General features: G+C 25.6%; 1 protein-coding gene across 1 annotated transcript; it reads left to right on the forward strand.

Moving 5' to 3' along the window:
• The first annotated feature begins 3,924 nt into the window (after positions 1 to 3,924).
• LOC112591804 (glucosylceramidase-like) lies at positions 3,925 to 26,097 on the forward strand. The gene is made up of 10 exons (XM_025335733.1): positions 3,925 to 4,489; positions 13,853 to 13,913; positions 14,732 to 15,059; positions 16,860 to 17,013; positions 19,104 to 19,264; positions 19,751 to 19,988; positions 21,667 to 21,811; positions 24,183 to 24,262; positions 24,910 to 25,184; positions 25,967 to 26,097. Exons 1-10 carry the CDS (start codon positions 4,487 to 4,489, stop codon positions 26,064 to 26,066), a joined length of 1,545 nt encoding a protein of 514 aa, XP_025191518.1. The 5' UTR covers positions 3,925 to 4,486; the 3' UTR covers positions 26,067 to 26,097.
• The last annotated feature ends 139 nt before the right edge of the window (positions 26,098 to 26,236 follow it).

Raw genomic sequence — 26,236 nt, forward strand, 5'->3', positions numbered from 1 at the left:
AAATTATTTAAAATTGAGACAAACTTATTAAAATAATTCTAATTTTTCGTTGTTTATGAGTTAAATGTTTTGTAAAAATTCATAATAGTAAATATTTGTACTCATATATTTTATGGAGATATTTATTAAATACTATTATAGAATAAATAATAATAATAGATAAAATCTAAAATAAATGTTAATTTTATTTTAATTAATGAATAATCATTGTTATAACCAGGGATTGGAAAGTCACAATTTTTATAATTTATTCGATTTCCGTTCCAGTTTCTAATTAGGTTCTTAAAAAAAAAAAAAAGTCGGCACTAGTTTTCAAAACTTGAGAATTCTCTTTAGAGTTTTGTTCCCGATAAATATTGATATTTAGAAGTGTATTTTTCTTATACAAAGTAAAAATTTCAAATTAGTACAAACTTTATATTTAAAATGATAAGATCAAATAATAGTCGTATTAATTGGGTCAAAGAAACTATCCAAGTTACCTAAATTATATTATTTTGGCTTTAAATTTACCTAAATCAATAATAATTAATGATTATGCAAATATAATACATATATTATTTTTAAAGATACTTAATACTTTATCAATACAGCCTTTTAAATACTAACTAAATGTTTTTATCATAATAATATGTAAAATATATAAAAATTGTAGATAATGATTTAGTTAAGCAACCCATTGTTTCAGTAAATACACACACAACACAAAAACTGTTATATCAACAATCAACTATAATATTATATTACCGTATTATTAGTAGTGTTTTATTATATATGCTATTATATTTTTATATAAAATTACTCATAAATTATTAAGCACATTTATGTAATATGTGTGGGTTTATAAAAATGTATAAAATGTATTAATTTTAATCCATATCACAATATAATCACAATTTATACGTGTGGGGCAGTAGAAATGATTCAATTTTCAACTTTTATATTGGTTTTGGATAAAAAATTTGATTTAATTTGTTCTTTAGAAAAGTAATAATTCACAGTATTTTTTGAAAAATTTTAGAAAAATGAATATAAATTTAAGGAAAAGGGGAGTTTTACGTAAAACCAGTTTACGGTAAGTTGGTAAATGATTTCTTTATTTTTTTATAACTTAAAAATAAATAATTATAGAATTTTTAAATAGTCGTCAAATGTTTATTTTATCATTTTCGAAATATGGTCTAATCTTTTAAAATATTTTGACTTTTTTTTTGAGTTATTAATAGTGACATGGGTTTTTTTTAGGTCTTGATAAAAACAATATGAATAAGTAAAAATGCTTGAAAATTTAATTTAGATTCTTAATAAGCTATTAATTTCCTATTTACGAAAATATCAACAATACATAGTCAAAATATTTTTATAAGTATTTAAAATTAGAAGTTTTTATATGTGTATTAAAGGAAAATTTTTTGCAAAAATTTAAATAAATATTTTATAACTATTTATTGAAATTTAATATTCACCCGTATAATAACTAGGTATTCGTTCTCAAATAATTTTTGTTTTTTGTTGCAATTAAAAAACGAATAAATTCGAATACTTGAAATTTTCACAAAATGTTTTTACTATTATTTTTTGCACATAGTATAATTTTCAAATAATTTTGATCTTTTAAGCTATTTATAAATATGAGAAATTTTAAATATTTTTAAATGTTTTCTTTCCAAACCTTGATTAAAAATTATTTGCTAAATCATAATTCTTGACAATTGAATATGATATTCTACAAGTTGTTTTGGTATCTGTATACAAATTATAGAAGTACGTAGGTGTATTTTTTTTATATAGGTACATTTGGAATTATAATTTCGTCAAAATTTCAAAAATTACAAATTATTTTTCAGTTAGAATTTTATATAAAAACTTAATACATTATATTTAAATTTTGAAAATATGTATAATAAAAGATTTCACGTAAGTAAAAGAGTAGAACATACTAAAATCATAAAGTCTAAAAAATATGAACAGAAAATTATTTTTTATGTTAATTTTTACTTCAAATTTGGACAAAATTATTTATTCAATGAATAAAAAATTATGTTAATTATTTAGTTATAATTTTAAAAAAATATTTGTGGGAATTTTAAATTTTTACGTACATTATAAATTTTACTATATGTAATGACGTTTTTCATTTATTTAAGTTATTTTATATTTTTTTATTGTTTTACTGTATTTATAGAAACATCCAATTAAATTTTTAGATAAATAACTTGATATAGTATGGTAAAAATATACATTATTATAATAATAAAATAAATATAATATTTTCGGAAAAGTTATATCAACCTACCGTAGTATTAAAAATAAAATAAATTACTTTAATGAGCTAAAAAAACATACTATGAAATATAATTTGTGATATAAGTTGACAGATCATCTCTGTTTTAAGTCGGTTTTTATTTACAATGATATAGTATTAATTCAAATTTACTATCTGAGTGTGGCTGCTGGGTAACACGTCTCTGTGTAATATAGTTCATATTATTTTTTTCGTACATAGATGTGCTTATTGTAAACATCATTACAGATTATATATAATCCAATAAATATTTAAAAAAAAAATGAATACACTCAAAATATAGTGATCCATTCAACAGCTAATGTATAGTAAAGCGGTAACCACTGGTTACCTTGTTTTTTTTTTTATAACTGCTCATATTTTATCATTTTCTGGAACTGAAACTTATGTAGATCATAAAAAAAAAAAAAAAATATATTAATCGGTTTAATATACAATGTCATATACTCATATATCTATTACAATATCAACTAAATTTAAAGAAATTATTATTATTATGTACAAACATAAAATCGCTAAATTAAATTAGAACCATAAAAAGGATGTTTTTTTTTTTAATATGTTTATTTATTATATTATATTGATCACACTTTTTTTTCATCATTTGCAATGGTTATTGAATAAAATAATTTAACACTAAACATATTTATGGAAATATAATGTCATGTTTTGTGACATAATAACATTATAACAATGATGACGACGTGATGGTTAAAAAATTAAAATTCCTTTTCAAAAATTTAACAGTATTTGTCACAGGCTGAACAATATTCTCCAAAGCTACTATAAAAGTATATTATATACAGGGGGATCCGTTTGATATTTAATATAAGATAGTTAAATTGAGTATTATATGATAATAGTGTATTTTATGTTAAATGATTCACTCTGTATAATGCGTACATAGAATAATGATAAAAGTTAATATTGACACATTATATTCCGTCCAGAGTCTAGATACGCCTATATGGTTACACAGTACATATTTATTTATATACGGACGTTTATTCCGTAAATGTTATGAATACAATATATATCGCCAAGTAACTAAAAGAATACTCACGATATAATACAAAGTGTTCCATAAAGAATGTTCTGGTTTCAAAATGATATATTTACTAAAATATTATACTTGCAAAATTGAAGTAGATACCAATCAAAACTTTAGGTTAATAAGTTTTTATACATTCTAAATTTACAAATATACAAATTAGTTCCCCACCAATGGTTAAGGATTTATAATGGTTATTAAACAAATTTTGTTCAAATTCTGGGCTCTGTTTACCATATCTATAGGTGTAATTAAACTGACGGATCTTTAAATTCCTTCTATCAGTTATTAAAATATCAATAGTTGTTGGAAAAGGTGGAAAACTATAGTCTCCCCTGCTTCACTAGATTACTAATTAGTCATGCTATGGGGTTATGATTTTTTGATATCCAAATAATTTTTATGGAACATTCTGTATAATGGTATATACTCGTAGAATTACAATGATCCGGTTTATCTCGTTTGACGAGCGTGATATATAGTGTGAGAGTGTTTGAGAGGGAGTAAGGATGTTGGTGCAAAGGTGACTGAAAATATAATATGCCAACGATCAAAGCGTAGGTATGAATGCACAATATGTATTCATGCTGAGGACACCTGACGCACGCTATGATTATACATTGCAAATTACGTGCTTGTTTCTTTTAAGTTTACATTGTACCAAAACTTTTTAAATTTAAATATATTATTAAATTAGGTATATTAAATACGTGTGCGTATTGGAAAGTTTTTTTAGTTTCGCCCGTTACGGATGAGTGTACGTATTGTTTGCATCGTCGGACTGTATACGATTAAATCAATTGCAGTCTTTAATATATAACTTGATGGTGCATTACTTTAATATATTATCATAATATGCTGAAGACTGTCGTACAGCAGGATCAGTCAAACTGATATACTATGCAGTGGAAATCTAAGGGTTGGAAGAAAACGACGAAATGTTAAGTTTAAACAAAAAGGGAACTAATATACACAATATATTGTAATATATTTATATACAACACGTCTCGTTGTCTGGCAAGCTGACTGTAGCACGTGTGGACACGACGCCATAGAACACGCGTGGACTGTCGATAGCGCGTTGTGTGATCGCTTATGATAATTTACCACACACATTAAACACGGTTGAAATGGTAAGTAATTGAACGGGTTAAATATTTTTAAGTACAAGTATATCTATAAATCTCTTTTAGGTAATTATAGCATACATATTAGGTTGTTAGTTATTACTTGTTAGGTATTGAAACGTTATTATAGGTTATTGGAAAATACAGTTGAATTAAGTGAAATCTGCATATAATTTTAGGTATTAAATCATATTATAGGTAATTGGTAAGTGTATACGAAAAATTCGAAATTGTACAAAAATGTTATAAAAATAAAAAATATAATAAGAAACTCAAAATGAAAATGTTGAATTAATGGATTTCGTTAATATAACGTGTATATCATCATCACGGATAGGTACTATGTACTTACAGTCTATTTAAAACTATTTTTTTTTCTATAAATTATGCCTGTATCTATATTATTGTTGTTGTTGTTGTTGTTGTTGTTGATGTGTTATTTGATTTTTTAAAATAATGTAATATATATACGGCCTTGACCCGAAAACTTGCAGGCTCGAATGTATTTCGCAACACCCATTGACTGTTACGTTTAAAATATGAAATTATTATTTAAATATATTAAGTAAAATGTAATTATTGTAAAAAACATGAAAACTATACCTAATTTTTAAGATAAAAGAAAGAAATTCATTCTATTTAAACATATTTTTCTTTTGAAATATTATAATAATATTCTTCTAATATTCTTTAAAAACTGTAGTTAAATATGCAAAAAATATGTTTTACAGTAATATATTCTCCTAAATTCAAAATATGGTTTAATGTTTAAAAAAAATACAATGTAATTGATACATAAAGTTCATTAATTATGATACAATTCTATATGTTAACTAAAATATTAATTTTTTTATTTATTTAAATAAACAATTATAGGGAGGTACCTTATAATTTAGCCTTAAAAAAATGTTAACTTAACATTTTATTTACTCATTCCATATTGTTATTCCATTTATAGTTATCTCAATAATAATGAACTAAAAACTTATTTAATATTATTAATAATTTTTGTCTCTACAACACAAAATATCCAAATTCTATAAAATTAATTGATATATTCTCTTATGTATTTTTTTTATACGAAATATTATCTTATCTAAAAATATTCTTAAATATGTAAAAAAAACTTTTGCCATTGAATTATATGACTCATAATTTTTATGGATTTTAAACCGAAAGTTGACTGCATAGACTCAAAAAAAAAAAAAATATGCAAAAGAATATTATTTCGATCTCTAGTTATAAGCTAAACTTTAGTATTGCACTTAAGTTTACACGTCTAATAAAACATATTTTTCAAATCAATTATTTTAATTATATTTTTATTTTTTAAGCCTGAAACTATATAAACTTAAAATTATACTTTCATTAATATCAAGTATAGTTTGAATATTTTCGACAATCATATCAAGTTAGATTAAATTAATTTGATGTAATATATTGTGTAGGTAAATCGAACGAATTAAAAACACACTTAGATCATTGAATAAAATAAAATACCTATGCAATCAACAATGCTGCTGTGGTTTAGGATGACGATAATTAGTGGTTATTAGGTTTATTATAAGAGATACCTGTCAATATTATCAATATCATCGTAATTATGCTATAAAGTCTTATAATATAATCTTAAAATATATTACTTCAAATGTTCGAACACTTGATCAATGATCTATAGTACACAAAACATTTTTTACACAAGACCGCATTTGGCTAGTTTACATTAGAAAATATGACCTTCGGACAGATTATTTGATCTTTTACCCACTCCTAGGTTATACTTAATTACTTAATATAGTACTGTGTATTACTTTAATTAAAAATAATCAAAAATATGAATTGCCTATAGTTTTATAGATAAAAAAATATACAAAATATTATTTGAAATATAAATAAGTAAACCACCGATAATCAATTAAATGTATATTTACACGTTTTGACAGGTATGTATCTTTAGATATGAAAATTGATAAATAAATCAACGAGTATATTTTGAAATAGTGTAAATAGCATTAGAAAATCTAAATTGATTATGACTTATATTTTATGATTTTTTTTTTTTTTTATTTTTATTTCTATGAATTTGATCGAAATTTTAATTTCAAAAAATAAAAATGTATTAGTTGGTTAACTGAGATCTAAAATGTTTAACTGATATTCAAAGTTTAGAATGTTTATATTTTAATAAAAAAGCTTTTTTTGTATAATGTTAAAAAAGAATAAAGTAGAAAATTTAATATAAAGAGAACGATAATCATTATACTTATTTAATTACCGATGTATTCAAAATTTAAGTGTCTGATTTTGAAAAAAGGTTTTATGTTAATGTGGTTACTAGTTATGTATAATATCTATATAATTATAGGAATGTAAGTAATAGTATATACTGCGAATGTGAAAATTATGAACTAAGAAAAATGTACTTTATTATAGTAATATAGTAGTTAGGTAGTAGTTGTGATAACTGGCAATATTTACTCTGATTAATACTATTATAACATTCAACAATTTAAAATATACATACAATTTTTCTATAGTAAAAATGTATGTATAATAAATATATCCATAATTATTAAAGGGTAAGAAATATTTTAATTGTAATTATGTTTAAGAAATTACTTATTAGACGTATATTTAGGTAGGAATTAATAAGATTACAAGATAATTAAATCAAAAGTTCACGGCACTTATTTTTAAACAAACCATTATCTATTTAAAATAAATTAATTTAAAAATTAAGATATATATTAATACTTATACATCATGTACAATATATAATGTTGCGATATAAATATATTGTACTTTTGGTTGTTATTTTAAAAATAAAATATGTATTTTTAGTTTTGTTTTATAGTTATTACTAAGGCTAAGGACTCTATGTCCTAAAAAAACCTTGAAATATGTTATTAAACTATGCATTAAAAATAAAAATAAAAATCATAGTATAAATTATTTATTATTATTTTTCTTTTCTGATAAGTTATTTTTAAATCAGGCTTGTGATGTACCAATAAGTAACATTGTAACAATGTAAGTAATCGCCGAGAAAAAACACAAACATTAATTTTAAAATATTTATTTTTATAAATAAAACCATAATAATAATATCTTAGGTCCAGAAAATCTATTTACAATTAAGTTTTTCCTTATGAAATTATAAAACATACATCTTTATATGAATAATTGTCAAATATGCATTTATTAATGAAAAATAGATAAATACCTATGCAAAATAAGTACCTATAAATTTTAAATATACACTAATATTCCTATGAAACAAATTCATATTTTACTTAGTTATGTTTTTAATGATTATTAAAAAACAATCAAACTCCTAGAAGTCTCTAGCCCTAGTTATTACCTACTTAATTATTATTAGGTAGGTACTACTATTATTGATCATCAAATGATGTATAAAAATTTAAATACTATCAGAAGTCAGAATTCTTGTGTTTAAGAGTATAATTTGTCAATAAAATAATAGTTAATTATAATAAAGCATCTTTTTAGTTTCGTTTATGATATAATTATCCATGTTAATCGTCGTTTTACTTGTGCGTAAAACGTAATAGTATACCTATAATACTGAGAAAATTATTTAATTACGATAGATTAATATAAACTAGATAACATATCATTATACAATTATATATGTAAAAACAAATAACAATAATTGTATTAATTAATATTTATTTAAATAAGCGTTTAAAATGGTAGGTCCAATTCACATTTTATCAACATGGAAGAAACCCAATGATAACACCTTTTTTAATTTAATAGGTCTTTACACCATTTACGTATATTTAAACCTAAAAATAAAATGAAATTTTGGAAGCACTATTGTTTTGTAGAAGTGTAATTTTTCAGTTTGTCGTTAACAAAGTTCGTACCAAAGTTAATCAACGTCAACAATATTATTTTATGTGTTAAAATAAATTATGTCTAAACACTAATATTATGCACAGGTAAAAAATGATTGGTACCCCAGGTTCAATTATCGCTTAGTGCCCCAAATACATTGTTTTATACTTTTCTATGATCCTGTATCAATACGCAGAGTGATTTTATAAGTACCTATCTATGCACGTTCAACTTATAATATTTATGCTTTAGGTATTAAAATTTTGAGTTTTCGAATTTTAAATATATTTTAAGTCTATAGAGATTATTTTTTAGGAAATTTAAGTATTTGTTAATCACAAGACTATTTTATCAAGGTTTTATTTGAATTTTAAAAAACTTAATAAGTACTACATAACATAATTTACATTATGTTCAGTTACATAAATGGTATAGTTGTAGAGGCGAGGAGCCTGTGAATAATGTACTTACATTATTATATTGGTGACGTCATGATAATCTTACAGAATATTCAGGAAATGACTCACGTGACGGGTTTTGTCGGATGGAAAGTGTTAACTGGTAAGCTCGAAATTATATTATGTACATATAAACTACAAGTTAATTTGTCGAAATTTTATCGCACTACACAACATTGCATTCATGATTAGCGAACGGTGGCCCGAAAACAGTTTGATCAAGAATCCTTGAGTTAGAGTGTACGACAAATGGTAATAAATGAAAAAAATAATCGGTTGGTGTTCACTAAACGTTTGAGATCTCAAAAATTGGTCATAAATCATTTAAAGGATGTTATCACAGTGGTCACCTTTACCGAGCGGGCTTTACTGCGGCATAAAATAAACAACCATGGTCAACGTTATAGTTAGTTTTGGAAAAATGCGTAGTTACCACTCAACCGTTTTTTTCTAATTTCTATACGTATATAATATACTGATGTTTGATTACTCCAGTTTTTATATCATGTTATACAAGCGTAGTTATTCAAGATTGTCGATTACATATTATTGCGAATACTGTGTTTCTGTGGAGTGCGATAAACTTTAATGGAAGAAGTCGTAACTGGATTCGCAAGCTTAATTATATATTTTGTGGTTGACGAAATGCTTGGCTAGTTTCCTGATAATTATGAAAATAAAATACAAGCTGAGGCAGATGCGTCTAGAATGTTTTAAAATTATTATTTAGTGTAAGTAACTGTTTAAATATTAAATATGTGTTCACAGTACACCTAATGTTTTAATAAAATTGTAAAATTCTAGTTAAACCATGATAAAATAGTTACGTAATATCATAGTTATGATTAGAAAAATTATGGTAATTAAGCGGATTTCGCTTTACTGTAAATTAGGTATGATATAGGTTATTCTTATGGATTTGTACAACTTGAATTCAATAATATATCATTGTAAGCGAAAAACGATTTGATGGGAGATGATCTATAAAATTAAATTTCTAAGTATATTTCAAGATATGTGTTTTGATATAACTATTAAACTCATTTATTTTGCTTTAAGTATTATGGTAAATTGGTAAGTTAATTAAATTGTTTTCCAAAACATTGCATTTATTAAATTATCAGTATTTGATTAGTATAACAATATATATATTTTATACTAATGATATTATTATTATTAAATTTTAAGTTAATACTACCTTACTATAAATGCTGTAAAATAATTTAAATGGGTTCATATTATTAATATAAAATATATTAAAATTAATCTACATATTTAAAAAATGTCAGTAGCTGAATTACTCGTCGTTGCCGGGTTACAGTAAAAAAATAAGATTATGAACAAGATTAAGAATATGAACAATGAATATACTCATAGTTATAATAATACGACAATAATATTTAGGAAAAACATAAAATGGAAATTAATTTAAGTTCTTAAACTTTATAAATATACGCATAATATATTCATACGAAAAAAACTGCAAATATTTCACTCAACACAAACAAATTTTCAGTTAAATGAAAATTTTAATGTATTTGTGTATTATTATTATAGGATTTCGTTAAAGACTATATTCATTGTATCTTTTTTTGTTTTTTGGTATCACTTGTATTTTTAATTTTTCAAAAGATCTAACTCTGGACATGGTTACATAAAGTTGGTCATGACTAAATACAGGTTGGGGTAAATATAACCCTACTTTATCCAAATTTTGTCTCTGTATTTTGTTTATAGTCATAACAAAAACAATTCTTATTGGAAATTGACGCCTAGTAAGTGAAAAGAGAATATTTGAATAGACCATATTTATTATGGGTTTTGTCGACGACGATAGCACAGCAGTAGATGGTAGTATAGTTATCCCTGTGGAAGGTCATGATTATATACGTCACGCCAGCCCCCTTTTTAAAAATATGGAAATTATATTATTCTGTCATTTAATACGTCATTTTTACGAATTTGTACGCAGTAGCACTGAATTTATACGACTAAAGGGGTTAAGATATATCAAAAGGAGTACAGTCAATTGGTCGTATGCATTTGGTCGTGGTAAAATTAGTCATATGAAATTGGTCGTTTGGTAAATAGGTCATTTGAAAAATTGGTCGATTTCAAAATAATATGTGTATTATATAAAAATAATATTTTGTCGTAATTTTTCTTAAAAGAATATGTAATAATATGTGTGAAAATATAAGTTATAAAAAATAATATATGTAAAAACTAAAAAGTAGTATTATAACTTATAAGTTTTGAGCTATCCCTGATGATATATATTCATTAATTAATGTTCTATAATTAAATGTTTTACATATTGTATTTATCTTCTCAGCGGTGTCATTATATTTCTTCCGTTTTTTAGGGATTTTTGCTTCGGTACAATATTGAACCATTTTCAGACGGTTTAGCCTAACAGTTTAATTATGTACACACTTTTATTCAACTTATTATCGCAAAGCGTATAATAATGACTATTGTCCATTTGTATCTGTAAATAACGTTCTTATAATATTCATGTTTTACGACGAAAATACACTCCAACAAATTTATCAAACAACTAATTTACCAAACGACCAATTTTATACAACTAATTGACGTAAACTCATATCCAAAACTCTTCAGGGGGTTGGCGTGACGTCACACCAGCCCTCCACTTAAGAATATGAAATTTTTTTACCAATTTTTCACACTCTAATTGCACGTTTTTGTACATGCAATATTAATATTTGTTTGCTAATAGTTTTGCGAGAATCACAAAATACCTTTCGAATAAGAGGGAGGGGTGACAAAAAACTAAATTTAAAGCCTATCAAAAAAGCTAAAGGTATTATCATACGATCGGATATATATGATATAATAATATAAATAATGATGTAAACATCCTATGACATATATTTTTATCTATGGCTCATATATACACTCTCTGGCAAATATAGTTTTGCATCCATAAGAAATATATACACTATTTGGCATAAACTCTATGCGAAATAAATAAATTCATTGGCATATATATTTGCACTCATAGGAGCAGACTGTATATTTACACTCTATGGCATATAAACACTCATTAGCATATATATATACTTATGGGAAGTATATACATTTTTTGGGAAATAGATTAACATCCATGGTTATAAATATATACACTATTTGGGAAATATATGAGCTCTTTGGGATATATATATATATTAACTCTGAGAAATAAAAAAGTTCTTTAAGATATATATAAATATAAACTCTTTGAGAATTATATAAGCTCTTTGACATATATATTTATATATCATATAAATTTGATTTTATGACTATATTATATTTAGTTTCTTTGGTGAGCTTTTAGTTTGTTTTTATATCGTCCCTGCCTTTCTCCAAAAAGTATGTCGTAATCCTCACAAAACTAATAGTGTACAAATTTTCATATTGCGCATACAAATACGTACAAATTGAGCGCAAAAGATTTGCAAAAAAAAAATTTCATATTTTTCACATGAAGGGGAGCTGGTGTGAAGTCACGCCAACCCACTGAAAGGTTTTTGATATAACGTAGCCGCATTGATCATACAAATTCTGGGCCACTGTGTACAAATGACGTACTAAATGATAGAATAATAAAATTTCCATATTTTTAAAAAGGGGGTCTGGTATGACTTACGTGTCATGATTGTATGCGACGACGACCGGACGACGCGATAGTACTGCAGACTGCATTTGACGTAGGAATAGTGAGGTTGTAAAGATGTGTGTGTAAAGTTACGGCAAACAACGCGCGTCGCTACGCAAATACACGGAAAACTAAATATTTCCAAAAACAACTTAATTAATAAATTTCGGAATTTTTTCATTAGATGGCTAATCTGCATACCAACCACTTTCGTTTACAAAAAAAAAAAAAAATCATGAAAATCGGTCCAGTAGAACTTTAGATTATGACTTGACGAAAAATCGTCTTCCGTTTTAATAATAAATATACATATATATATATAAATATAAATAAGGCATGTGTAAAATTCATAATAATTTCAATAAGGAAACACCTTATATTAGATATAGGACTTAGGAGGAGAGGAGGAGGAACAAAATTGTTGGCAGACGAGCCGGAAATAGGATAAGCGTAGATTTAGGATTTGACAGATGGGTGTGTTTATAATTTAATTTTTTTTTTTTGGTTTTTTTTTTTTATTTCAATTTATGTATGGTAATATTTTGTTTGTCAGTAAAAATTATTTGACAATTTAACACAAAATTTCTCGAAAGTTCTTTTAACGCTTTAAAGGATTATCAATATAATAATATATATAGTTACAACTATCTTAAATATAAGCGTTTAAAATTTAAATTTTTATGAAGTTCGAATAGATTACGAAAATGAGTTAAATTAATTTGGCATTTATGAAATGTTTAACTTGAAAACTTAATACAAAATTTTTTAAAGAATTTTACTGAAATTAAAAAAAAAAAAAAGTTAATCCATGCATAAATGTTTTATAAATTATTAAATTTAAAATTTGACGACATTAGATATTCAAATAAATCAAACGTTTAGTAATGATTATTGATTACCACCATTCTCACAGTCTTATAGTTATGCGCTGATTAGAGTACAATCATACTGAACCTATGGCTATTGTTACCTTCAGGCATTAATAATATAACAATGCGACAACTATATTATGATATTAATAAATTGTATTTTATATGCAACTGTTAAAACGATATCCATTCGATACTTCGATGTCCTCGTTTGATTTCATGCCGTCGAAAGTCGGTCGACGGTCAGTGTTAATTTAATTAATACAATAATTAATCCCCACGTCTAATTTCTTGAAAGGTGCATCATACTTTGCAACGAGTTATTTATACTTTTTTGTGAGTTACTACTTAGTAGGTAGTACTTACTAGACAACTCAATACTTGTAAATATAAAATATTATAAGCTCATATAAATAATAATTTCTCAACAATTGTTTGATATTTGCAATTTGCTTGTTTTTTAGTTAACTATAATTACTACTAATAAATTATATAACTGCCAAAAATTGCTATGTTACAGGCTACGCTACTGAAAAAATTAATGTCAATCGTGGCAATAATGATGATAACTGGATCGAAAGGTAAAAAAAAAAAATAGTAAATAACTAACACATAATAACTAATAACTATATACATACGCAATTTTAACATAAACATGCAAAAATATTTTACACGTTTTAAAAATATAATAATAATTTATAATTTATAAAAAATGAATTGTAATTAATTCTAATATTTGTTAATATTTTCATTGAGTATTATTATAATAAGATTTAATAAAAAGGCAAATACACATCAATAAAATTATTAATAAATCACTTTTTAAACTAAAATAAAAATATCAAAGACTTTATTATTATATGTTATCTGCAGTAATGCAGTATTTAATGTTTTAAGGGATTTAAGTATTGATATTCAAAATATGTTCAAATATTATAAATACATACTTTAAATATATTATCCTTCAAAAAGCCCATATTTGAGTTAATATAATTCACTAATTGATAAAATAAATAGTTCAGTAAAATTTATTTCAAATAAACTTTTTTAATTTTATTTGAATACTACTTCAATACCTCAAATACCTCCATAAAAAAATATTTTTTATAGCACTAGTGATATAAAAAAACATATAAACATATAACATTATACTAGTGTATAATGTTGGAGAGGAAAAAATAAATATAACATTTTATTAAAGGATTATGTTTGAAAATCTATTCAAGCCTCGAGGTTAAGATTTTTATGGGGGAGGGAGTTAGTAGTTTTAATTTTAAACTCGTGAGTGCTATTTAAACTCTCCCTTAGTCTAATTATTAATTATCCTAAACCTTTATGACTTTTTTAATATACGTAAATCTTTTTAGTAACATATTATTTATTAATAATTAATGTACAGTGATAGCTGCGGACGATTGTTGGCCCAAAAAATTCGCTTACGGTATGGTGTGCGTGTGCAACTCGACATACTGCGATCGAATACCGGAACCGGAAATATTATCTGTCGGCAAATATGCGTTGTACACGTCTTCAAATATTGGAATTCGAATGCGCAGAAGCGTTGGGTCTTTTGTCCCATCGCTCGACTCGCAATGGTCCGGCGATGAGATAGACGTGGATGTGACGACCACGTACCAAACAATACACGGTTTCGGCGGTGCTTTCACAGACTCTGTGGGCATTAATGTCATGGCGCTAAGCCCGAACTCCCGACTTAATCTTCTTAAGTAAGCTGTATATTATAAGTGAAATGTGTTAAAATAATACGATAAATATATATATACGGGTATGTTTAAACTACGGGATAATGTCCTATACTTTACTTAGTATTTTTAGGCAACTACTCTTTAAAATACTATTTCGTACTGATGGGGTATCATATTGCCTGTGATTAAATACCTTTCCCGTAATGAATTGGAAATTTTTATTTTTTTTTAACAAATTGTCATTTTATCTTGTTACCAACTTTAAAAAGGTATAATGTTTGGGAAATTTTTACATTTAATGCGTACATTACTTACTAACTTTTATAATGTAAAAGTTATAAGTATCTAATAATTACCTAATATGAAGCTATATTGTAAGAATTACGAAAACATACTATTAATCAAGATTCTTGGCCCTTGGGGGTCGGCTTACTTTGCAGACGGCATTGAGAATTATTCTGAAAGACGATCAACGCATTTAATGCAGTGTCTGGAGAGATATAGCGATCCAACGAAACCTAGAACACAATTATTTAACATTTCGCAGTCTCGCAGATGATTTTCCGCCAATATTATTCTTGACTATGTAACAAAAGTTTGAATATTTAATACAATACTTTCAATCGTACAATTCAAAATCGAATAACCACAAAAACTTGAAATTTTCACTTAGTGTTTATAATTTTTTAAACATGGCATAATTTACAAAATATTTTGACTTTCTTGAGCTATTTATAGACATGAGCAATTTTTAATTTTAATTTTTTTTCATAAATATTGATAAAACATTATTTGTTGTGACAACAGTTTTTAATATAAATATATGTTGTTTTTGCATGGATAATAATACTTAAAATATACAGCTACATTTAATTTTTATATGCCTTTGAAGTATACATTTTATAAAATTCGTTAAAATGACTATAATTTTCAAACTACTAGTATCTTGAACTTAACAATTTATAAATCTTTAATTTTTATAGCTGAGGTATGAAAACTTAGTACGATTTTTTTCTTAAGTAGCAATTCATACTGAAAATAAAAGTCCAATAAATATACAAACGTAAGGTTAGGTTTTCAGTTCAAATTTGGATAAAATTATGTATTTAATGGTGAATAATGATGTTAATAATTTTTTATAATTCAAATACATTATTCATGGATACTTAAAACTTTTATGCATATTATGAATTTTACTTTATAAATAACATTTTCAAAATATTTTGATTTATTTTAAGATATTATCGTAGATCAATTTTTCCTGTCTTACTGTTTTTATAGAAAGATATTATTAATTCAAAAATTAATAACAGTAATATAGTATAAATATTATGTATTATTTTATAATCATTAAATACTTATAATAAAATAAAATAATTGTTTCCTGGAAGATTAAATGAATCCTAATGTAATACTAGATGTAAAATACATTTCTTTTATAGCTATTATATCAAAAAACATAGTATAAACTATAAAGTACAGTTAATAATATAGGCTGATAGACAGTCTCTACTTAGAATCGTTTTTCGTTTATAATGATTCATTATTGAACTGGTATTTAACACATCAACCACTCTAATATACTCAATATCTAATGTACAGTAGAGCAATTCACATTTTTTATTTTTCATTATAAATTCAATATATACTGAATAATTGTATCGTAGTATTCGTACTATATTATTACTGAGAAAATAATAAACAAAATTTGTCCTAAAATATATTAGTAATAGTTCTATTTATATACTAGTCATAGTAATTTTTTTAATAATTATTAATTAGTAGATACAGTCTGTAAATTAAATTTTTTACAATCCATAGGTCTTATTTTTCTGATGACGGTATCAAGTACAACATTGGACGAGTTCCGATAGGCGGCACCGATTTCTCGACGCGCAAGTATACGTATGCCGACAATAAAGGCATACCAGACTTGAACAATTTCGAACTAGCTCCTGAAGACGTAGAATACAAAGTATACTATTATATTATTCAGTACCTATATAAAGTCTGGTGTATAAATTATATTTTAATAAAACATTGATTTTTTTAATATCAACCCCAGTTATATTATCAAATTATAATAATACTGTAAATAAAAAATAAAAAAATTAAAAATGTGTTAATGTAGATAGAGACGTATTTTGAGTTGTAAGCACATATAGATTAAATTTTAAGGCTGTCTTATGACTTTCGATTTAAACAAGTAAGCCAATAATTATTTGAATAAAATAAAAACTATAACACATTTCCATCACTCAACATATATGTTGAATATTTCGATTTTTCCATTTTAAAATAACTGTCTTATTATTTAATTAGTAATTTATAATTTTAGGAACTTAAAATAATAATAAGTGCATTTTTATCAAATTTTGTATAGCTAATTTTTTAGAATTGATTAAGTGTTAGACCGAGTCGAATGCTTGCGCAATATTAAGAAATGCAATAGAACAGTATTTTTTCGTTTCGAGGGAGGAAGCAATTAGATCAGCAACTTAAGTCGGTGAAAAGTGGCGTATTTTGAGTGAAATCCAAATTGGAATTTGGGTAAGGCATTTTTTTCGTGAGACATTGATAGTAGTCTTTTGAGGAGAAGTTTTTCCAGTATTTTCCTCAGTACTGGTAAAAGATTAATTTGTGTCTATAGTATATGAATCCACCTTATCAGGTGGTTTGTTTGGTTTTGTAATTGGAATAACGACATTTGTCTTCCAGGTGGTGAGATAGTTTTGGTAAAAGGAGAAAAGGAGAATAGTATTGTAAAAATAGGTAAACAGAATGGTGTTTTTAGGTGGTAAATTGTTGAAGATTTTATTGCTGATTTGATCGTGGCCTGGAAATTTGTTTGTCTCAAGTGTTTTGATAATTGATGATATCTCGTTAGGAGAGGTGTGTATTGCAGGTAGAAAGTGAAGAAGGATAGTATTGTTCATTTGATCAATATGAGAAGTGTCGAAGAGAATTGTGTTTGGTTTGAAAATATTGGCGAAATGTTGCGCAAGCAATTTTTTCTTTTCTTGAGCGGAGACGAAGTTTTGATGATGAAAAGGAGGGAAAATTGTTCTGCGTCTGAGTATGGATTTTGCTTTTTTTCAAAAAAAAAACCATTATCTGGCGATAGTGAAGATAGGTAAGATTCTCAGAGATCATTTTTATGTTTTTTGAAAAGTTTTTTTAGTTTGTTTGAAAGAGAGTCATATAAATGACGATCTTCAGATAATAGGAATGCTGTCATTTATTGTGGGTCAAACGTTTTTCTGAGATGAGTTGACATATTTCGGGAGTAATACGGTTGTCGCTTCTCGTGTAAAAATATGGCGATAAAGAGTTACTTTTTGCATATAAATTTTATCAGTGAAAGTATTGATTGCTTGGTCGACGTATTTTTTAACTTGATATTGAGATGGGAGTTGATAAATAAAATATTTCTGAACCTAGGCCAATTTACTCAATTTTGTGTGGGCTTGTTTGAGATTTGGGCACTAATTTACAATAAGACTATAATATGGTTTGAGTCAGGGTAATTTAAATTGGTTTTTTAAGTTTTAAGATGATTTGACAGGTTTGACAGATAAAAGTTGAGAATATCCGGGCGTATATTTGTATGTGTTGGCCAATATGATGGAGCAGCAGGGCAGTGTTTTACCATGTGAGTATAAAATAACACTGAGAAGAAAACAATCTCTGTGTGTAGTTATATTTAGTCACAGGTTAGGTGTTTAGCATTGAAGTCAGTCTCAATAATGAATGTGTGATCGAGAGAAAGTAAGAAGGTTGATAATTCGTTTTCAGGAAATCAGAAGCCTGGAAGCAATGACTTGAAGATTGTTTGAGGTGTAGAAAAGGGGAATAGATAACATGTATTTCCTCGCCATTCTATTGATATATCATTGAATGTGAGTGATATTGGGGAGTTTCTAGCAATATAATGAGTTGTATTCAAAGCTTCAAATCCACTTTACTGTTTGAGATTTAAATACGTTATTGGTGCAGTATAATTGTAGAATTAAATAAATTCGACAATAATATTATATGATGATGTATTATAATATTTATTTACAGATACCACTGATAAAGATTTCAATGAATATGGCATCGGACGAAATCAAGTTGATTGGATCAGCGTGGTCAGCCCCGCCGTGGATGAAAACCAACAACGACTATTCCGGCATAGGTTATCTCAAACCAACATTTATGGAAGCATGGGCAGAATACCATCTAAAGTAAACGAAAACATTTATTATCATATTATTATACTATAATGGCATCGTAATTGGTTATTATGATTGTTTTACCGAAACATATTTATGCATTTTACATTTTTAGTTTAGTAATTACCTATATTATACTTATACGAAATATAGCCATACAAGTATACAACCAGCTATTCAGTATACAACTTATTCTATATTCCAAATTAAGACTATTATATAATTAATTTCATAATAATATGTATGGTTGCTAGTACTGTAGCGATAAGGTGTACCTAACCCATTCTTTGCAGAATGATATAGGTTTGAAATTGCAAATACCATCTAAATTTTAGACGTCCAATTTTTTTTTATGAAAAAAAAAGGAATTTTTGAAAGCATATTTGGGCCTATAGCATTCACATTATCCATATATACCTATATTCTATAAATTATAAGTTATAACCGAACAAAATTATAAATTTAATCCATTATTTCATATGTTGATATATGTTGAAGATTTTTAGACGAGTATCGCAAACAAAATTTGACTTTTTGGGCGTTAACCACGGGTAACGAACCGCTCAATGGCATTGTCCCTGTGAACCGATTCAATTCTATGGGCTGGACTCCGATGTCTCACCGCGAATGGATCGGACGTCACATGGGGCCTAGATTAAGGAGTTCCGAACACAACAGCACGTTATTGTTCGCCATCGACGATCAAAGGATTGTATTGCCTTGGTGGATGAAAATGGTACTGTAAATTATAATACTATAACAATAATTATTTTAATCTAATTACATATTGTTGTAATATGTAGATTCTTATCGTGTAATATATTGATTATTTATTAACAATAATAATATTATAGAGTAGGTTTATTTAAATACTTACAGTATATATAAGAATATAACATGGTGATACTTTTTAAGTAGTTTTTTAGTTATGAATTTTAACGTGCAGATAAACCTAACCTAACCTAACCTTGGCTCGAGATACATAAAAATAGTACACCCAATATTCTTTAAAAAAAACTTAGTTTAATAACCTATACTTACATCGATCGTGTCTTGTTCGATATAATCACGTTAAACTTAAAATCATGATTACTGAAACCAAGATTAAAGCATATTCGGTGATATCGGCCTTTATAAACTAAATCACATTTTTAAAATTGACTTAAACAATTCCACACTCCGTACACTTCATTAAAGTATTAAGTAACTGTATATTTCCCCATATTTTACTTTTTTATTCTTCTCTACAGCCTAATGCTTAATTGTAGTAAGTTCCTTGAAAATTCAATATTTCATTCAACCTCTATTCCATTTTCAATACAAATTCTAAATCTATCATAAAAATTATAATTACTGTTATTTTCGAAGTTGCAGACTTCATCATATGTAATAAGTATACCTGTTATTTTTATTTTATATTGTTCTTTATTAGATGATTACATTATAATTAAAGCGCTTGGCTGAACAACGAAACAAGTGCCAATTTCGGTAATATTGCATTTTTTGGTGAAATATGGAGACACGGGTACAATTTAATGAATATGATATTAATTGCGTTGAAATATTATTATTTTATTATATTATAATATTATATTTTTATTATTTTATAATTTAGATTTAATTTTGAATGTTTTGATTCGTGGAATAACGTGACACGTGAAAATTCCATCATGTATTTTTTACGATATCTTATTATTGACCAATTATAGTATAAATCTATTTATAATCTAATTTAAAAAGAGTTAATTAACATCTTTATTAAGATATCATCTAATCGCTTAATTTCTTAGATAGAACAAAAACAAATAATGTAGTATACATAATATATTATCCGCATAAAATAGTTACATAAGTCAGACGACGATGGCAGGGATGTACAAACAGCTCAAATCTTAAGGTGTCACTGCATTCATTTTTTTATTTTATTTTTCTTGAGTCTTAGGTATAATATAATTAATTGATAAACATTTTTATAGAACAAGAAACTTAATTTTACCCTACACAATATTGATATATATCTACATTCTACCTGCTTATAATTAATCATTAAAAAAATCTTATGATACATATTCACTATATAGGAAACCTATAAATTATAATTATCATTAATTTTGAGGTTTGCGTTCAGTTTTATTGAAAAATAATTTGGTTAATTAATTAGTAATAATTAATAACATTATTTAAAAATATATTTTTTTATACGTGGATCAATCGTTTGATTTTAATTGTTTATTGTTTATACTTGACATTTTGACGCACAAACGATATTATTAACTATTTTTAACACATATTATATGAATGGTACCTATAATTAAAAATTTGGTTTCCCTTGTAGGTTTGATATTTGTATAAGGATAATAATGTTTGTATATAAGTTTAAATAAAATAAAGAAAAACTTTTTTTTCTGCTATAGCTTATGAGCGACGAACAATGTGCAAAATATATCGACGGAATAGCAGTGCATTGGTACTTAGACTTTATTGTTCCTGTCAAAGTTTTGAATGAAGTGCACAAAAACTTTGGTGATAAAATCATAATGAACACTGAAGCGTCCCAAGGTAATTTTTTAAGTTTTTTTTTTTTAGTCATAGCCTTTAATATCAAATTTAAAAACACAATTCCCACCATTTGTGTCTGATACCATCAGCTTCGGGTATGTAGTCTCACTTGATCTTCACACCTCACTCTGGAGCATCCTATTGGTCTTTTTCGTGTTAAGTATTGCGTAGTACCAGATGTTTAAAAGATTCTTCTTTGCATCAAGTACAGTCGGTTCACTTTAATCTTCTTTTTTAATTTCGCTCACTGAAAAAGTACCGATAAAGTTCCTTTATTTTTTTTGGTTTTTTCACTCTCTGGTGTTAATGTCCAAGAAAGAGCCAAATATTTTTCTTAAGACCTTTCTTTTTAAAACTAGAAGGGTTGTACATTTTCTACGTTTCGTTTCCATACATGATACATCACTGTAGATCTTATTATGGTTCGGTAAAGTTGTATTTTCAAACCTTTGGATACCATTATCGACTTCAGTACTTACTGTGTTCAAATATTTCAGACCATTAAAGTATCTGTTTACTACTTGTATCTTGACTCTTATTTTAGCTTGAATCTTGTTCTTTTGAGTAGTGCGTGAACTCAGGTAAATTAATTCTTGTACTATTTTGAATTTATATTCGTCCACTTTTAGATGGGTACGCACATCATCTGCTTGTTCTCTTTTTTGAGTAATCATATATTTTGTTTTTTCTCGTTTACTTCCAGACATATTCACTCTGATGTGGATGATAATTTTCTAGTTTTCTCGATGATATTATCCTCTTCACTTTCTGCTAGAAGCATTACCATAGTACTATCGTCCACGTATGCTAACAAACTAATTTTACACTCACATGTTTTGTACGGTCTTCCTTAATTATTTTTTTTCAAAGCTAGATTAAATATGATAGGAGATAGCGCGACTCCTGCCTTAAGCCAATTATTAATTGTGGGTTATTGAACAAAGAGTCCCCATTTAAATTTTGATTTTTGTGTGAAAAATACTTGTTTTTATTATATTGACCAATATCTCTGACATATTAAAATGCTGAAGTATATTTAATGGTGACTTTTTATATATACAGTCATACACCTTTTTAAAATCGATGAACTGTACTTGCGCTACTTTTTTGTAATATTCCCACATATTTTGGATAAACTGTCGTAAAATGAATACATGATCTATTTTTTCTAAAGTCAGCCTGACAATTCCCTAGTGAATCCTTTGCTCAAGGTTTGATTCTTTCTAATACACAGTAAGATAGTATTTTATAAGTCACGTAGAGTAATTTCTAAGTAATTATTATAGATTTATATGATATCCTTTTTATGTACTTATAGTACAAATTATTACTGTTTTCCAATCTTCAGGAGTTTTTAATTTTTATACACACGTATAATATGATATTATGTTTGAACTTAATGTACGTTTTTTATTAAAGGACAAATTTTAGTCTCCTTGATTGTCTTATCATCTCGTCCAAAGTTTAACAGTATAACATATAAGATAATAAACATAAATTAATCTACGACCATGCAATGTCATAGCAATTTGAATTTTAAGCGCTCATAAAAATTTAAGATGACTACTTGCCATTTAATAAACATTTAATTTTATTATAGGTAAAAAGACTTATGAAAAATCTTTTGTTACATTTTAAAATTTTTAGTATAAAAATAATTTACTTATGAATTTCTAACTGTAAAATAATTTGATAATTTTCGAGATTTCAATAAATTTTGTTAAAATTCTAAATTTAAATGTTTATAAAAAATATTGAGGCTATGGATTTTTGATTTCTTTAATTATTAAATTTTTTAGCATTTGCCCCAATGAAAATGTTTTTGTCAACATTTATAAAATTAAAAATAAAAGATTTGTTTTTCCCAATCATTTTAAAAAATACTGGTAATTTTCAACTTTTTGAAGTACAAACTAAATAATAGGTACATCTTATTTGTATTTCTTTATCAGTAACCACCATCGAAGTTGATGACTGAAGAATTTTTCAACTGTTTATTGTGTATACACATATTACTATAAAGTGAATATATTCATCATTCCGCTCAGAATTTAAAATTTATTTGATTTTATTTTTAATACTTCATTATTTTAAAAGTATGATAAGAACAACAATTTAGACTCCAAGAATTACTTTTCATATTTTTTGCATACCTATTATAAATTGTATTAATCTCATCATTCATATTCCAGCCACTTTGACATTAGTGATTAAATATTACCTCAAAAGTATGAGTAATGAGTATACGTGATATAATATATAATATATATTGTATTAATCGAGGCTTAATTATAAATATTTTATAATAATATGTAATACACCTTAGATGCAAATGGTTTTGGTATTTTTATAAAATCAATTTTCATTATAGGTGACAAGCCATGGGATTTCGTCAAAGTACAGTTGGGAAGTTGGGCCAGAGCTGAAAATTATGCGAACAACATCATCGACGTAATATATTTTATATTAATATTTATACAGTAATTGTTAATATATATTATATACTATAAACCTAAATAAGTTATTACAGTAATTATATATACTGAATGTCTAGCTATACAGAGTACAGAGTGTAGGTATTTTTTGTCGTTGTGCGCATGGTTTTTTATTATGGAACAATAATTTAGAATTTCGAAAATAACTAAGAAACAAATGTTTCTTTATTTTTAATCAGGCATTTTTTTTTTTATCACAGTTTTAATATTTTTAAGCACGCAGTTAAATCAACAAAAAAACCAATATCATTTTTTTAAATGGTAACAACTATATTTTTAATGGATTCTGGTGGACTGCGATAGAGCTTTATTTCTGAAAATGTAGATGGTGAGTTTATCAATTTTGGTCCATTAATTTATTCACTACAGTTCATCGATACTCTAAAGTTTAGTAAATTGATCAATAGTTTTAATTGAAATAATTAAAATGAATTTCATTTAATAGAAATTAGACAGCTACTTAAATCATTATAACAGCATTACCAGAATTTCAATTTAATTCCGCACAATTATTTATATAGGTATTTATTATGCGATATGTATGTACTAACTACTAACATTTAGATAAATCAATGCAGTATTTAAAATAAAAATTAATTTCAGGATTTAAATCATTGGGTGCAAGGATGGGTGGAGTGGAATTTAGCTTTAGACATGAAGGGAGGTCCGACTTGGGTGTCTAACTTTATCGACTCGCCCATTATTGTTGATAAGACTAAAGATGAATTCTACAAGCAGCCAATGTTTTATGCGATTGGACATTTTTCAAAATTTATTTCCAGAGGTTCCATTCGTATAAAATTAACACAGACATCGGTTGTGAAGTCAGTTGGTTTTAAAAGGCCTGATGGAGCCGTGGTTATTGTTTTATACAACAGGTATTTTATATTCCATGATAAATTATTAAATTTATGTATTGTCGTACCTCATTGATTATTGTTTAATCAATGCGTACCTATTAATTATATTATTAGTTACATTTTTACATATCTAATACATATACTATACCACCATATAAGCATACGACTATTTACTCCTACGGGAATTTTTTACCATTTATTATGCGAGTATTAAATAACCAAAACTAGCTTTCTATTATTATAAATACGACTAAGATCGTAGGTAAATGAAAAAAAAAATAGTGATGTTTATAAATTATAATAATTTCAAAGTCAATAATTAAGATTATTGATTCATCAATTAACAGTGTATAAAATATACTAATTAAATTAATAAAGATTTTTGATTTGTTGCATCATGTATCTTTAAAAAAATTATATTTTATAGGTTAGAACAATTACAATTTTAACCATCAATAATTATTGAATATATGTATAATAAAATATTAAATACCTAATTAAATAAATTTATCTCGTACAAAATTATTTTTTTTTAATTGATAAATAATTTATTATTAAGAAAAAATAAATTAGGTGTAAATAACATAATATATATATTATTTTTTCATTAATTTAATTTTAAAGTAATCTTGAATTAGAAAGATACAGAGTATTTTTACTGTATTTTAGTTATTGTCATAACAATCTTGTATAACACTAGGTGTTTTTTAATATTTAAGTCCAACTCATATACACATTAAAACACTTATTAGTAATTTTCTTATAGTTCAAATTTTAAAAAACAATGTTTATGTTTTCAGGAGGAATAAACCAGTCAATATTTCTATTAGAGATCCACAGCGAGGTGTTATAGGTCTTAACTTACAAAAACAATCTATAAATACACTAATTTTTTGGTGATAATTAAAATTGACAATATTTATTACTGTTATTTTTATCATTTATTCAATATTAAATGATATACATTTTTAGTTACATAATATTAAAATATTTAATAATTTTTTATGACATGTATAATATGTCTTATGGCTGAGGGTCATTCTGTTAATTTGTGCGAAACTAAGAACAAT

This window comes from Melanaphis sacchari, unplaced genomic scaffold, assembly GCF_002803265.2.
Source record: "Melanaphis sacchari strain LSU unplaced genomic scaffold, SCAv2.0 Contig1439_pilon_pilon, whole genome shotgun sequence".
In the NCBI taxonomy this organism is placed as follows: domain Eukaryota; kingdom Metazoa; phylum Arthropoda; class Insecta; order Hemiptera; family Aphididae; genus Melanaphis; species Melanaphis sacchari.

Bases quoted from the DNA above. Each gene is read 5' to 3' on its own strand.
- LOC112591804 (XM_025335733.1), top strand. The intron at 13,914-14,731 runs GTAAAAAAAAAA...ATTAATGTACAG, and splicing joins GATGATAACTGGATCGAAAG to TGATAGCTGCGGACGATTGT. The intron at 21,812-24,182 runs GTAATTTTTTAA...TTTTCATTATAG, and splicing joins GAACACTGAAGCGTCCCAAG to GTGACAAGCCATGGGATTTC.